A 16,252-nucleotide genomic window follows, 5' to 3' on the forward strand; every position below is an offset into this window, starting at 1 on the left:
CCCCTGCTACACCAGGGGCACCCACAGCAGCTTGCCCAGGAGCACAATGCCCAGGCGGGTTTTTGAAGCTCTCCAGACAAGAAGACTCCACAACCTCTGCTCCAGGATCCAGCACCAGCCTCTTGCCCCCCACAGCTCCTTTAGCTCTTGCTGAGTGTTGCTCAGCTCCCCTCTGGGGCTGCTCTTCTGCAGGCTCCACAGCCCCAGGGCTCTCAGCCTTTCCTCCTCACAGAGATGCTCCAGGCCCCTCAGCATCTTTGGAGCCTCCACTGGACTCTCCCCAGCAGTTCTCTGTCCAGAACTGGACACAATGCTCCAGCTGTGGCCTTCCTAGGGCAGAGTAGGCAGGCAGGAGAACTTCCTTTGTCCTGCTGGCCACACTCTTCATGTACCTCAGCAGACCACTGGCCTCCTTGGCCACAAGGGCAGATTGCTGGCTAATGGGGAAGTTCTTGTCCACCAGCACCCCCAGGGCCTTCTCTGTGGAGCTGCCTTCCAGCAGGGCACCTGCTCACCTCTACTGGTGCATAGTCAAGCACTTCACAACTCTACTGATCAAGACTTCCACCTCCAGCTCTAATTACTAGGTGGGCATCTCATTATCCTGGGAGGTCTATTTATCACACCACCACTGTGACCAGCCACTGGTTCCTCTCTCTCTTAGGACACCAGGAAAGAAATCAAACTAATCAGGTCCCAGGGGAGAGCCCTAATTACTCAACTGCAACTGGCTTGGTTCTGTGAGGGAACCCCCTAGAGATCTGAGGGAACCCTCTAGAGATGTCTTTTCATTAAGACTTTTGTCATTAAAATGTTAACTTTATGTTCTAAAACCTCCAAGTACCTTTCTCCTCCATTTGCTTCTTGATCCTGAGGAAGATCTTAGAATCAGAGAATTGTTTGGGTTGGAAAAGACCACTGAGATCATCCAGCCCAACCTTCAACCCAACACCACCATGGCCATTAAACCATGTCCCCAAGTGCCTTGGCCACAGCTTTCTTGAACACCTCCAGGGATGGGGACTCCACCACCTCCCTGGGCAGCCTGTTCCAGTGCCTGACCACTCTTGCAGTGAAGAAATTGTTCCTCACCTCCAACCTGAACCTCCCCTGGCACAGTTTCAGGTCATTTCCTCTCATTCTATCACCTGATACTAGGGAGGAGACCAACCCCCACCTCACTCCAACCTCCTTTCAGGGAGCTGTAGAGAGCAATGAGGTCTCCCCTCAGTCTCTTCTTCTCCACACTGAACACCCCCAACTCCCTCAGCTGCTCCTCACCATCCCTGTTCTCCAGACCCTTCCCCAGCTTTGTTGCCCTTCTCAGGACCTGCTCCAGCCCCTCAGTGTCCTTCTTGGAGTGAGAGACCCAAAACTGAACCCAGGACTCAAGCTGTGGCCTCACCAGTGCACACTACAGGGGCACAGTCCCTGCCCTGCTCCTGCTGGCCACACCATTGCTGATCCAGGCCAGGCTGCTGGTGGCCTTCTTGGCCACCTGGGCACACCCTGGCTCATCTTCATCCTCTGCTAACCAGCACCCCCAAGTCCTTTTCTGCTGGGCATTTTCCAGCCACTCTGCCCCAAGCCTGGAGTGTTCATGGGGTTGTTGTGACCCATGTGCAGGACCCAGCACTTGGTCTTGTGGAACCTCATCCCATTGATCCAACCTGTCCAGCTACTTCTGTAGAGCCTCTCTACCCTCCAGCAGATCAACACTCCCACCCAGGCTGGTGGTATCTGCAAACTTCTCCAGGGTGTCCTTCACCCCCAGCAAAGTGCTAGGAAAAACAGAAGGGCCAGAAGGGAGCCCAGCTAGTTTCACCAGATGGAAGGAGGAGAATGATGCCTTCACCAAGAGCTTTTCCTGCCTGAAGGAACCTCTGTTAAGCCTGCTGAGCAATGGGTCATTAACAACAGCCCTGCTTTGCCCTCTGTGCTCAGGAGATGAAATTAAAATGGCCTACAGCAAGACTTGGTCTTTTCTAATGGCAGCAGAGATGTCTCCTCACCTTGGCAACCAGCTGATGAAACACAGGCTGGAAAGTCCAATATTGGACAGCCCAGTGCAAAAATGCTGCTGACAAAAATCCTCCCCCACTGCTGCTGCTGCTCCTGCTGCTGCTGAAACCAAGGAAACTGGAAAGGCAGCCCCCAGATGGAGCATCCAAGAGACTGCAGAAGCTGCTCTCTGCCACACCAGGAAATGTGGGCAACCTGACCTAGCTGAAGTTGTCCCTGCCCATGGAAGGAGGGTTGGACTTGGTGATGTTTAAAGTCCCTTCCAACCCACCCCATTCTGTGGTTCTGATTCTCTCCATCTTGGAATTCATCTCATGGAATTCCTGTCCAAGACACAAGTGTGTATGAGGGGACTTCAAAACAAGCACTCATGTGAGCTCCTGCATGGCATTTGCTCTTCTACACAGAGCTTCAGAATGGCTTCTACCATCAAAAGCATCTCCTTGCTTACAAATGCCCATATTGGGCTATTCTACCCAGATGACCCTTGGGATAATGGCCAGTTCAGAAGATGACACATGAGTATTCACCATTCCTTCACAACCAGAGAACATCCATCCACCCATCCATCCATCCATCCCTCCATCCATCCATCCACCCATCCATCCATCCATCCATCCATCCAACCATCCATCCATCCATCCACCCATCCACCCATTCATCCACCCATCCATCCATCCATCCCTCCCTCCCCCCATCCATCCATCCAACCAGTCATGCCTCCCTCTCTCCCTCCCCCTCCATCTCTTCCTCCCTCCTTCTTTTTCTTCTTTCCTCTCTCCCCACCTCCCTCCATCTCCTTGACAGCCAGCCCAAATAATGCCCTGTGACAGCAGCTCCACACACAGCTCCAGGCTGGAACCAGCAGCAGCAAGAATGAAAGTCTTACATCATCCAACATGCTCCTCACAATCCCCTTACAAAGCTAAAACTCAGATTAAAAACCTGGGCTCCCCAGTTCAAGAGAGACAGGGAACTGCTGGAGAGAGTCCAGTGGAGGCTCCAAAGATGCTGAGGGTCCTGGAGCATCCTGTGAGGAGGAAAGGCTGAGAGCCCTGGGGCTGTGGAGCCTGCAGAAGAGCAGCCCCAGAGGGGAGCTGAGCAATGCTCAGCAAGAGCTAAAGGAGCTGTGGGGGGCAAGAGGCTGGGGCCAGACTGTTGTCAGTGGTGCCCAGGGACAGGACAAGGGGCAATGGGCAGAAACTGCAGCCCAGGAGGTTCCACCTGAAGAGAATCATCTAGTTCCAACATTTAGTAGGTACCTCCAGACATCTGCACTCACCTGTCTGCACCTTGCATTTCCCTTTCCTGTCTTCCAGACCCCTTCACAGGTCAGAGGATCACAGAACACTTTCTTACCTGGGGATATTATATAGAAGAAGTCCTTAAACTCATCCATCCAGACCTCTGCCAGCCTCCTGTTGTTCTTGTTGATGACATGTCCTGTCCCACCAGGGAAGGTGTAAGGGGTTGCCTTCCGGAACACGTGGCCAACGTGGGAGCAGGTGACGATCTCCAGGGAGCCACCACACTGCCAGATCTGAAACCAAGACAGGCAGAAAACACTGACTAAAGCAGAGGCCAGGAGGGGCTGGCAGGCAGGTGGCCACTGACCTCCTGATTTACCTCCCAAGGTCACCACCCAACAGGGAAATTCAAGCAAAAGTTGGAGGGCAGCAGCAAGGGCACGACTCTTGATGGCAACGGAAGTGCAGAGACTTGAAGAGCAACATGACCTGCTTCTGTTCATCTGCTCCTCTGGCCTCAGAGCAGAAACAACCCCAAAACACCACCTTAGGAAGGTGGCTTGCTTCAGCTTGGGCCCTTCCCTCCAAAAAGGACATTGAGAGCCTGCAGCATGTCCAGAGAAGGGCAAGCAAGCTGGTGAAGGGTCTGGAGAACAGGGCTGGTGAGGAGCAGCTGAGGGAACTGGGGAAGAGGAGGCTGAGGGGAGACCTCATTGCTCTCCACAACTCTCAGAAAAGAGGTTGGAGAGAGGTGAGGGTTGGCCTCTTCTCCCAAGGAACACGTGACAGGACAAGAGGAGATGGCCCAAATGAAAATGAAGGCTTGGGGTTGCTCAATTCATCCCTCTCAAAACACAAACATTCATTAACCAGCACCCCCCTTGAGCTGACAGACACTTCTGCTCCACCCCTGACAGCATGAGACCCCACCAGAGCTGCCTGTAGCCCATGGTCAGGACTCTTCTCCTTCCATCATTTTGGAACATGAAGCCAAAGTCACTTCCCCCAGACCTCAGCACACATCCCTCAGAAATATTGAAGGCCAAGAAGAATTTGGTATGTAAGTGAAAGAACTTTTGAGGCTTTTCCTACAAATCAGAAGCAGGAAAAAAATACTTTGTGGATATCTACACCCCCATGGGGATGGAACCATGGAGTGAGTAGGGGTCTACAGTGTGGATCCTGGCACTTGGGGGGCACCTTGCTCAATGCCCAGATGTTGGCACAGCTGTTTCTGCCATTACCATGACCTGCTGGAAAGAAGGACCTGGTAGTGCTGGTGGACAACAAGTTGCCCACAGCCAACAATCTGTCCGTGTGACCAAGAAAGCAAATGGTCTCCTGGGGTGCATGAAGAGTGTGGGCAGGAGGTCCAGGGATGTTCTTCTCCCCCTCTACTCTGCCACAGTCAGGCCACAGCTGGAGTGCTGGGTCTAGTTCTGGGCTCCTCTGTTCAAGAGGGACAGGGAACTACTGGAGAGAGTCCAGAGAAGGTTCCAAAGCTGCTGAGGGGCCTGGAGCATCTCTGTGAGGAGGAAAGGCTGAGAGCCCTGGGGCTGTGGAGCCTGCAGAAGAGCAGCCCCAGAGGGGAGCTGAGCAATGCTCAGCAAGAGCTAAAGGAGCTGTGGGGGGTAAGAGGCTGGGGCCAGACTCTGCTCAGTGGTGCCCAGGGACAGCACAAGGGGCACTGGGCACAAAATCGAAGTCAGGAGGTTCCACCTGAAGATGAGGAGAAAGTTGTTTGTTGTGAGGGTGCTGGAGGCCTGGAGCAGGCTGCCCAGAGAGGTTGTGGAGTCTCCTTCTCTGCAGAGCTTCCAAGCCCACCTGGCCATTGTGCTCCTGGGCAAGCTGCTGTGGGTGCCCTGCTTTAGCAGGGGGGTTGGACTGGGTGATCCCCAGAGCTCCCTTCCAAGCCCCACCACACTGGCATTCTCTGATAGTCCCTTTTGCTGCAGGATGTGGAGTCTGCACCCTGTGGTTTCTACAGATGAGATACTACAGCAAGTTCCAAGTCAAGTAAACATCCTTGCTCCTGTCTTACACCCTTGGTCCTCGCTCCACTGACTGCAAGAATTCCTCCCACCCTCAAACCAGGAATTTCAGAGACTTATTCCTGGATCACACCAAGGGAATACAGGTGGAAAGATTTTCTGCTCTCTTCTGTCCTCCTAACAGCTACCAGAAAACCAAGCAGCATCTTAGTCCTGTGGGACTGCACATCTCATAGATTCACAGAAGGGTTGGGGTTGGAAGGGACCTTGAAGACCATAGATTGGTTTGGGTTTGAAGAGACCTTAAAGATCCTCCAGGTCCAACCCCCCTGCCATGGGCAGTGGCTTTCTCCTGCTTTGTGTTGGCCTCTTTTGGATTACTCTAAACAGTAATCTTTGGGTTTGTTTTCTTTTGTTTTCCTTTTCCTGAGGGACAGATTATTTTTAATACCCTTTCCAAAGCTCTCTGAGCTCTTTTCTGATGATGAAGTTTTCAGGGCAATTCTCTGGCTGGAAAGAAAAAAAAAACATAAAGAAAACCCAAAGCAACCAAACCCAAACCAACAACTTAGAGGATTTAGCAGAAAATTAGGACTGTTGAAGGAGTTCTATAAAGAAAATCACAGGAAATGCTTAAAAATAAATGATGGGTTTTACCTAGTAAAACAGACTCTTAGAACTATAGAACTCTTTGGGTTGGAAAGGATTTTAAAGCTCATCTGGTCCAACCCCCCTGCACTCAGCAGGGATATCTGCAACTAGAGCAGGTTGCTCAGAGCCCCAAACAACCTGAGCTGCAATGGTTCCAGGGATGTGGCCTCCACCATCTCTCTAGGCAACACATTCCAGTGTTCCACTGCCTCCTCCCATTCCTTTGCAGGAACACAGATTCATGGATGGGTTGGGTTTGAAGGGACCTTAAAGGTCATCCAGTTCCAACCCCTTGCCATGGGCAGGGACACCTCCCACCAGCCCAGGTTGCTCAATGTCTCATCCTGCCTGCCCTTGAACACCTCCAGGGAGGGAACATCCACAACCTCCCTGGGCAACCTGTTCCAGTGTCTCACCACCCTCACTGTGAAGAATTTCTTCCTAATCTCCACTCTGAGCCTGCCCTCTTCCAGCTTCAATCCATTCCCTCTTATCACATCTGCAACTTAGAGCAGGTTGCTCAGAGCTCCAACCAACCTGACCTGGAGTGGTTCCAGGGATGGGGTATCCACCCATCAGGGGTCTGAGGAATAAAATTCCAGTTACAGCTGGTAGCTTTAGGCTGGTGATCTCTGCAAAGCTCTGCAGGAGGATTGGGTGGATGGCCACCAGCAGCCAGGTCTGTTCTTGGAAGAAGCTGTCACTCTGCCAGCTGCAATCCTTTCCTTTTCCAGCTGTGTCCATTTGGATATCAAGGGGAAAAAAGGGGATTTAGGGAACAATTTCTATGCTGCAAGAGTGGTCAGGCATTGGAACAGGCTGCCCAGGGAGGTGGTGGAGTCACCATCCCTGGAGGTGTTCAAGGAAAATGTGGCCATGGCACTTTGGGACATGGTTTGATGTCCATGGTGGTGTTGGGTTCATGGTTGGACCTGGTGATCTTGGAGCTCTTTTCCAACCTAGATGATTCTATGAGCCTATGATAAGTGCCACCATTTCCTGTCTGTGCCAACAGGTAGCTGAGATGATTTCTGCAAAACAACAAAATTGGCTGTTAGGCAAAATGTTGGGTATTTGGTTGGACTCCATCACCTTAAAGTTGCTTTTTTTTTCAACCTTAACAATTCTATGGTTCAGAAAGAGTTGTCAAGGCCTGGCCCAGGCTGCCCAGGGCAGTGGTGGAGTCCCCATCCTCAGAGGGCTTTCAGAGCCATGCAGATGTGGTGCTGAGTGAGATGGTTTGGTGGTGACCTGGCAGTGCTGGGTTAATGGTTGGTCTTGATATTCTTAAAGGTCTCCTCCAACCAGAATTGTTCTATGGGTCTAGAAAGGGTTGTCAAGGCCTGGCCCAGGCTGCCCAGGGCAGTGGTGGAGTCCCCATCCCTGGAGGAGGTTTTAAAGCTGTGAAAATGTGGTGCTGAGGACCATGGTTGGCAGTGTTTTGTTAATGGTTGGACTTGATGATCTTAAAGATCTTTTCCAGCCAGGGTGATTCAATGGTTCTGTGATTCTAATTCAAGTCCAGCCTGAAGCAAGACTCAAGGAACCACTTCTTAGGGAAGGTAAAAAAAAACCCAAACAACAGAAGAAAAAAAAAATCCCAAACCTCTCAAATGTTTTTATATCATAGAAATGATACAAGTTCCCAGGGAACAAAACCAGAGACCCTGCAGCTCAACCTGCACTAGGCATGACCACAAAGCCCAACCCATCCCACCCAGCAGCTGACTCACACCTTGTATCCCCAGCACAGGTTTCCCAGGCAGCAGGAGGTGAAGAGAAAAATCCCTTTTGAAATTGCTCAAGTGCCCTGGGGAAGTTTTCTTCATCACTGGAGCAGGAGTGTGCATTAAGAACCTCCTTGGCAGGCTCTGGGCAACCTGATCTAGTGGGAGGTGTCCCTGCCCATGGCAGGGGAGGGGGTTTGGAACTGGATGATCATTGAGGTCCCTTCCAAGCCTGACAATTCTGTGACATCTCTTCAGCATATGGTAGAAGCTCAGTGAGTCCTCCCAGGCTGCTCTCAGCAGAGGTTGAAATGCTTTGTGCTCAGATGAATCCATGAAGAGCAGGAAAAGGCTGTGGAATTGTCAATTATTTTATTCTGCTGCCCTCAAAAAGGCAAAATGGTAGGAAAAAACCCCAAAGACCACTGTTTGTGTCCTTGTTAAACAGGAATAGCCACTGCCAAAAGGATCCCATGGAGAATCAACCTCCATGCATTCTCCAACATGGACTTCCCACCACCATCACCTTTTTATCTCTTTCTATTAGAGCTGGGTTTTCAGGGATTATAGCTGCTATGGTTCCTCCAAATGGGGAGTTCAATATTTTAACCATTTGATTGATTAAATGAGATCTTTCCACAGCAATGACTCCAAACTGGTCCTACAAAAGGTTTCCTTCATCACAGCATCACAGAATGGTAGAGGTGGAAAGGAACCCCTGGAGATCATCCAGTCCACCCCCCCTCCCCCGCTTCCAAGGCAGGGTCACCCAGAGAAGGTCACACAGGAACATGTCCAGGTGGGTTTGGAATGTCTCCAGCGATGGAGACTCCGCCACCTCTCTGGGCAGCCTGCTCCAGGGCTCTGTCACCCTTAAATTTAAGAAGTTCCTCCTCATGTTTAGATGCAACTCCTTATGGTCAGGTTTGTGCCCATTACCCTTTGTCCTGTCACTGGGCACCACTGGAAAAAGCCTGGTCCCATCCTCCTGACCCCCACCCTTTGGGTATTGATCAGCGTTGATGAGATCCCCCCTCAGGCTGCTCTTCTCCAGGCTAACCCAAATTCTCTGTGTCTTTCCCCATCAGAGCTGTTCCAGTCCTCTCAGCACCTTTGTAGCCCTTTGCTGTTTCCTCTCCAGTAGTTCCTTGTCCTTCTTGAACTGGGGAGGAGCCCAGAACTGGACACAATACTCCAGATGTGGGCTGACCAGGGGAGAGCAGAGGAGGGAAGAGAGCCTCCCTTGACCTGCTTGCTTTTATGCAGCAGAAACAAATGGCTTTGAGGTTACCCTTGTCAGGGTTAAATCATAGATTCAGAGAATGGTTATGGTTTGGAAGGGACCTTGAAGATCATCTAGTTCCAAACCCCCTTCTATGGGGGTGGAACTGCTTTGCAGGACATGAAATTTCTCTGTGCAACATCCCAGCCACAACTTCCCAGTTCATGACCACATACAGATTTGAAAACAGAGACCTGATTTGGGTTTTTTGTTTGGTTTTTTTTTACACTCTAGAACTTTCTATCTTCCATCAGGCCAAGTGCTGGGTCCTGCACTTGGGTCACAGCAACCCCATGAAGACTCCAGGCTTAGGGCAGAATGGCTGGAAACTGCCTGGTGGAAATGGACCTGGGGGGTGCTGGTTGCCAGCAGCTGAAGATGAGGCAGGGTGTGCCCAGGTGGTCAAGAAGGCCACCAGCATCCTGGCTTGGATCAGCAATGGTGTGACAGCAGGAGTAGGGCAGGGACTGTCCCCCTGGGCTGGGCACTGGTGAGGCCACAGTTTGAATCCTTGGTTCAGTTTCGAGCTCCTCACTCCAAGAAGGACATTGAGGGGTTGGAGCATGTCCAGAGAAGGGCAACAGAGATGGTGAAGGGTCTGGAGAAGAGGGCTGGGGAGGAGCAGCTGAGGGAACTGGAGGTGTTTAGTGTGGAGAAGAGGAAGCTGAGGGGAGACCTCATTGCTCTCTACAGCTCCCTGAAAGCAGGCTGGAGCCAGGTGGGGGTTGGTCTCTTCTCCCAAGGAACAAGAGACAGGACAAGATGAAATGGCCTCAAATTGCCCCAGGGAAGGTTTAGGTTGGACATCACAGAATCACAGAATCAATAAGGTTAGAAAAGACCTCAAGGATCATCAAAGTCCAACCTGAACATGAGGAACAATTTCTTTCCAGCAGGAGTTGCCAGGCACTGGAACAGGCTGCCCAGGGAGGGGGTGAAGTCACCATGCCTGAAGGTGTTCAAGAAACCTGTGGCCATGGCACTTTGGGACATGATTTAATGGCCATGGTGGTGTTGTGTGGAAGGTTGGACTCAATGATCTTAGAGCTCTTTTCCAACCCAAACAAGTCTATGATTCTTTGATATTTTTTTTTCCTCCCACTCTAGACCTTTACACCTTCTTTCTCTCAGGTACCATCTTCACTGGCTCCCAGAAGGCCACATCAGAAAGCAAAAGAGTTGCTCAAAGACATCATCTTGACAGTGTCCAAGTTTCCCAACAGTAAGAACAAGTTTCATGCAGCAAAGGAAAAAAAAAAAAAAGGACCAAATCACTCCAATGAACCATCCCCAAACATCTTGAGAGCTTTGATGAACCCACAACTTGCACAGCAGCCCTGTCTGCAGCACAGGGAGGGTTTGGTTTTGGTTTGTTTTTTGTTTTTTTTTTTACAGCACAGGCTTGAGAGTGTTGAGGACAGAAAATGAAGGAAAATGGCAATTTACCCTAAAAGACATTTCAAGATTCTCTCCACCCCAGATATCCATTCCTGCATCGTAAGTTCCTATCTCTTCAAAGTAGTTTCTGTCAATAGAAAATAGGCCACCAGCCATAGTTGGGGTCCTAGTTGAAAAAAAAAAATAAAAAAGGAAGCAAAACAACAAAACAGAGACAGATAGGAAAAAAAAACCACAAGAAAAAAAAGAAGAAGAAAAAAATAGAAAAAAGAAAGAAAAAAAAAAAGAGAAAGAAAAGAGAAAAAAAAAAGAAAAAAGACCTTTTGAAAGACACTGTGGCATTTTTATTGTGACACTACAGCACATTTCACTACCTCCAGACATTATTTTGACTCAAAACCAGCTTAAACACAAACTTCTTCCCCAAAACCAAACACAGGCTTTGTTTGCAAACCTTGAGCCCTTCAGGCAGAGCTCCCCTGAAGCTGAGAGCCCTGCCTGAGCCAGAGCAGCAGGGCTGCTTCCTACCCCCAAACTCCCATTTCCATAGGGTTGTTCCAGGAGCGTTGTGATGGTAAAGTGGATGGAATTTTGGCCTTCTGCATCCAGACCAAATCCAATCTGAGATGCTTAGCAAAGAGACTTTATTGCCTTCAGCTGTGCCTCGGAGGGAAGACTCAATGTGCATACAATTAGCAGGCATAGTCTCTCCTGACAGGATTGTGACTCCTCACAACAGGCAAATCCAGTCAGAGTGCAGCTTCTCCTTGCCTGGGGGTGTCCTGCTGCCCTGCATAGATCTGCTCTCTGTGTTCTCAAGCATTTCAAATGTACCTGAGATGAAAAATCCTCACCCCAACCAGCAGGAACCCAGCCCTGAGGTTCACAGATTGCATCAGGTTGGAAGGGACCCTCAAAGGTCATCTTGTTCAACCCCCCCTGCAGTCAGCAGGGACACCTCCAACTAGAGCAGGTTGCTCAGGGCCACATCAAGTTTGACCTTGAATGTCTCCAGGGCTGAGGCCTCAACCACATCTCTGGGCAGCCTGTTCCAGTGTTTTACCACCCTCACTGTGCAGAACTTCCTCCTGATGTCCAACCTAAATCTGCCCTGCTCCAGTTTCAAGCCATTGTCCCTCACCCTGTCCCCATAGGTCCTTCTAAACAGTCCCTCCCCAGCCTTCCTGAAGGTCCTCTTCAGATATTGAAGTGCAGCTATGAGGTCTCCCTGGAGCCTTCTCTTCTCCAGGCTGAAGAACCCCAACCCTCCCAGCCTGTCCCCACAGGAGGGATGCTCCAGCCCCCTGATCATCTTCATGACCCCCTCTAGACCCTCTCCAGCAGGCCCATGTCCTTCTTGTGTTGGGGACCCCATAGCTGGACACAGCCCTTCAGGTGAGGTCTGAGCAGAGCAGAGCTGCAGAATCCTCTCTCTCCATCTGCTGGCCATGCTGCTTTTGACACAGTCCAGGCTGCCATTGGCCTTCTGGGCTGCAGGTGCCCATTGCTGGCTCATGTCCAGCTTCTCATGCACCAGCACTCCCCAGTCCTTTCCTGCAGGGCTGCTCTCAATCTCCTCATCCCCCAGCCTGGACTGATATCAAAGATTGCCCCAACCTAGCTGCAGGACCTTGCACGTTGCCTTTTTCAACCTCATGATGTTCTCCTCAGTCCACTTCTCCAGCCTGGCCAGGTCCCTGTGGATGGATGCCATCCTTCAGTCTCACCTCTTTCACCACTCAGCTTGGTGTCATCAGCAAACTTGCTGGGGGTGCACTCAACCTCCCTGTCTGTATCACTGAACAGCACTGGTCCAAGTAACAGATGCTTGAGGGACCTCTTGTCACCCATCTCCACCTGACCATCAAGCCAGTGACCACTGCCCTTTGGATGTGATCATCCAGCCCATCCACTGCACAGTCCACCCATCAAATCAGTATCTCTCTAGCTGAGAGAGAAGAATATTGTGGGGGAGGCTGCTTGCTCCCCAAAACCACCTAAGATCACCTCAAGCCATGTCCTCCAACCTCTCCAACCTGCATGTCCACCTGAAGGGCTCAAAGCACAACAGAAACATCACTATCAACAAGACCAGGATTTAAATAGCTTGGAAGAAGACTTTTACACCAATTCCCTATCTTCTCTCCTCCACCCAGGCAGCAGCCAGTCAGTTCTCAGCTTAAATCAGCCAGAAGAAGAAGAAGACAAATAAAACATGCTCCTAACATTTGCTTTTGCCTTTTCCCTCTCAATAACTAATTTACTATCAAGAAGAGATTTTTCCAGGACAAAAAGAAAAAATATTTTTAGCATTCCTGGAGTGTCTTCACCTTAAAAAAAAAAGATAAAGGGCAAACATGGAAGCCACAGAAATGTGCTGTGGAGAGAGAGGAACTGCCCAGCACACAAACCCCTCTTGGTTTTAATGCTGCAGGTGTAAGGAGATAAGATGTGACCTGAGATCAGGCCACAGACATCTTCTCTTCTTACACCTGCAGCTTCAGAAGCTTGCTGGAGGCAAAAAAAAAAAAAGGGAGGAGGAGGAGGAGGAGGAGGAGGAATGAGTCTGCTCCAAGCCAAAAGGTGTTGTGCAACGTACAAACGTTGTGCAGGGAGTTTCCAGTGGGAAGAGAAGACTGAAAGGTTCCGTCAGATTGTTGGCTTCAGCTGCCTGCACCCATGGAACATTCACCACCAACCTAAGCTACATTTGACACTTGCACTGCCCAGAAACCCCTGGGCTTCTCACTCCCAACCTCCACCACTGCATCCTTGGGGGTTGCTGTACTTTCAGGGGGGAGCAGCACAGCCCTAAAGCAACAACCTGGAAGGCTGCAAAGCTCCACAGCTCATCTGCATTCACAGCCAGACTTCAGACTTGATTCCTGCCCATACACCTGAAAAATGTCTGAGCTGATCCTAACAGACTTGGGAATTAAATGTTTGCCTTGACCAGCTCTGTCTCCAGGAATGACCTTTTCTTCAAGGATTTCTTCTAAATGTCCCTTTCCTGTTCTCATTTTATACTTTCAGTCCTAGCATCACAAACTGAAAGCTCCTGATGTTACTTTTCACAGAAATCCAGTATGCTGGGAGTTGGAAGGGACCTCTTGGAGATCATCCACTCCAACCCCCCTGCTACACTAGGGGCACCCACAGCAGCTTGCCCAGCATCACCATGGCCAGGTGTGGTTGGAAGCTCTCCAGAGAAGGAGACTCCACAACCTCTCTGGCAGCCTGCTCCAGGCCTCCAGCACCCTCACACCAAACAACTTTCTCCTCCTCTGCAGATGGAACCTCCTGAATTCCAGTTTGTGCCTGCTACCCCTTGGCCTGTCCCTGGGCACCACTGAGCAGAGTCTGGCCCCAGCCTCTTGCCCCCCACAGCTCCTTTAGCTCTTGCTGAGCATTGCTCAGCTCCCCTCTGGGGCTGCTCTTCTGCAGGCTCCACAGCCCCAGGGCTCTCAGCCTTTCCTCCTCACAGAGATGCTCCAGGCCCCTCAGCAGCTTTGCAGCCTTCACTGGACTCTCTCCAGCAGTTCCCTGTATCTCTTGAACTGGGAAGCCCAGAATAAGACTCCAGGTGAAGCCTCACCAGAGCAGAGTAGAACTGATAAGAAATTGACAAAGGGAAGGAGAAGAAAATGAGAACAAGAAAAGGGACATCAGGCTGGATTTAAGAACCAGAAGAACACAAGGGGCAGAAGTGGTAGGGATTGGTGAGTGAGGAACATCCCTTGATGCATCTGGGATCAGAACCTGATCCACCCAAGGCAAGGCATCACTAATTGGCACAAGAGGCACCTGCAATCTTCACCAAGCACTGTGTTTACTAAAGCCCCAAGCTCACTCCTGTCATGGCTGTGGGCAGGAGAAGCCTTTGGCAGCTGCTCTGCATGCCAATGAGCACTGGGGTTTCCCCAGCAGAGTCACTGACTTCATTAACCTTTCCCCTCTAAGTCTGGAGAGTCCAGCAGAGGCAGAGATTTCACCTGCCTCAAATCCCTTCCTTAGGCATTCCACAGTTCCTTTAAGTCCCTCAGCAAAGAAGTTTCACACCTAGCAACTAGAATCCCAAGCACCTTCTTCTGAGGGTGTGGTTGACCTTCTACCTTCAGCTCCATCAGGGTTAATGGTCACCACATGGGATGGCTGAAGGCTTTGAGATCAACTAGGGAGCTCTTAGCAGCCTCGGCTTGCCATGAAACCATTTCTCCAACAACACAAATTATGCATAAAAGAAAGGAGGCTGGAGCCAGGTGGGGGTTGGTCTCTTCTCCCAAGGAACAAGTGACAGGACAAGGGGAAATAACCTCAAGTTGCAGCAGGGGAGCTTTAGGTTGGACTTCTTCACTGAAAGTGTTCTCAAACACTGGACCAGGCTGCCCAGGGGGGTGGTTGAATGCCCATCCCTGGAGGTGTTTCAAAGAGGCAGAGATGTGCTGCTGAGGGCCATGGTTTAGCACCAGCCTTGGTAGAGTTAGAGGATGGTGGGACTGGATGATCTGAAAGGTCTTTTCCAACCAAAACAAATCTATGATTCTCCAAACAGGCTCTGAAAGGCTTCTCTTTGCCCATGCCCTGCCTTACCTGGCAGTGTGACCCTGTCCCTGAGCTGGCTCTCCCTTTATCTGCCTGTTGCAGGGAATGCAGGGCTGGAATTCTCTCCACTTCATCATGGCTCTCTCAGAGGTCTGAAACCATTCCATGTCTCTTGCACAGGTTTGAAACCATGAAACCTACTGGATGAAAGCTTTTTTTTTGGGGTTGGGTTTTAGCTTTTCAGGAGGAGGACAGAAGGTTCTAGAGCTGAGCAAATAATCCACTGCCGGGGAAGTTTCTTTCTTTTTTTTTTTGTTCCATCTCTTGGGTTTCAGCCTCATTTAGAATTTTTTCAAGAGGTTGGTGGTTTGAGCAATTAAATGGAGGAGGTCAGGAAAGATCATGAGAATTGAGGACATGCTCTTAAATCCTTTTAGACTCAGTGTACAATCACTAATTTTATCTTCTAGGCAATAAAAGGAGGTATTTAAAGTGCAAACCATCACAACCAAATACCTCAAATAATTCACAGATTGCATCAGATTGGAGGTGACCTTCAAAGGTCATCTTGGCCAACCCCCACCCTGGAGTCAGCAGGGACATCCCCAACTAGATCAGGTTGTTCAGGGGCCCATCAAGTTTACCCTTGAATGTCTCCAGGGATGGAGCTTCCACCCCAACCTGCTGCAGTTCCCAGCAAGTTTACCCCTGAATGTCTCCAGGGATGGAGCTTCCACCCCAACCTGTCACAGTGCTCCACCACCCTCACTGTGAAGAGCTTCCTCCTGATGTCCAACCTAAACCTGCCCTGCTCCAGTTTCAAATTGTTGCCCCTCGTCCTATCACTACAAGACCTTAAGGTTTTTCCTCTACATAAGCAAGCCCCTGGTTGAGTCAAACAGCCCCAAGGCTGCTGCTTCACTCTCCTTACCTGACAGGCAAGGTCCTGTCTCCTTTCCTCCTGTCCATCTCTCTCTGAGGAACTGGGTACCAGCGGAAGTTGAGTTTCCAGTTGAAGCCTCCGTAAGTCATATCAGATCCAGCCATGTACTCGAAGGTGTCATCACTGATCACATCAATGATTGGGCAGACAACAGTTTTCCTGGCAGAAAGGAAAAGAAAAAAACAAACCAACCAAACCCCCAGCTTTTTTAAAACCACAACATTTTGGCATCTTCACATAGAGCTGTGGAGGCTGGAAGAGATCTTTGAGATCATCAAGTCCAACTGCTCGCCTGGAGCTCACAATCCTACCACTGCTGATAAGTCACTGCCACTAAACCATGGCCCTCAGCACCACATCTACATGGCTCTGAAATCCCTCCAGGGATGGGGATTCCACCACTGCCTTGGGCAGTCTGTCCCAGGGCCTGAGAACCCTTTCTGTGAAGA

General features: G+C 50.4%; 1 protein-coding gene across 3 annotated transcripts in view; it reads right to left on the reverse strand.

The window, feature by feature from the left end:
- GALNT13 (polypeptide N-acetylgalactosaminyltransferase 13) overlaps positions 1-16,252 on the reverse strand; it is an 82,059-nt gene that overhangs the window by 24,718 nt on the left and 41,089 nt on the right. For all 3 annotated transcript variants that reach the window (XM_054380871.1, XM_054380870.1, XM_054380869.1), the window contains exons 5-7: positions 15,792-15,962; positions 10,367-10,484; positions 3,382-3,562 (exon numbers count right to left, since the gene is read on the reverse strand). In XM_054380871.1, coding sequence (XP_054236846.1) covers positions 3,382-3,562; positions 10,367-10,484; positions 15,792-15,962 — 470 coding nt within the window. The remainder of the gene's footprint in view (positions 1-3,381; positions 3,563-10,366; positions 10,485-15,791; positions 15,963-16,252) is intronic.

This window comes from Indicator indicator, chromosome 5 (genome assembly GCF_027791375.1).
Source record: "Indicator indicator isolate 239-I01 chromosome 5, UM_Iind_1.1, whole genome shotgun sequence".
NCBI lineage: Eukaryota > Metazoa > Chordata > Aves > Piciformes > Indicatoridae > Indicator > Indicator indicator.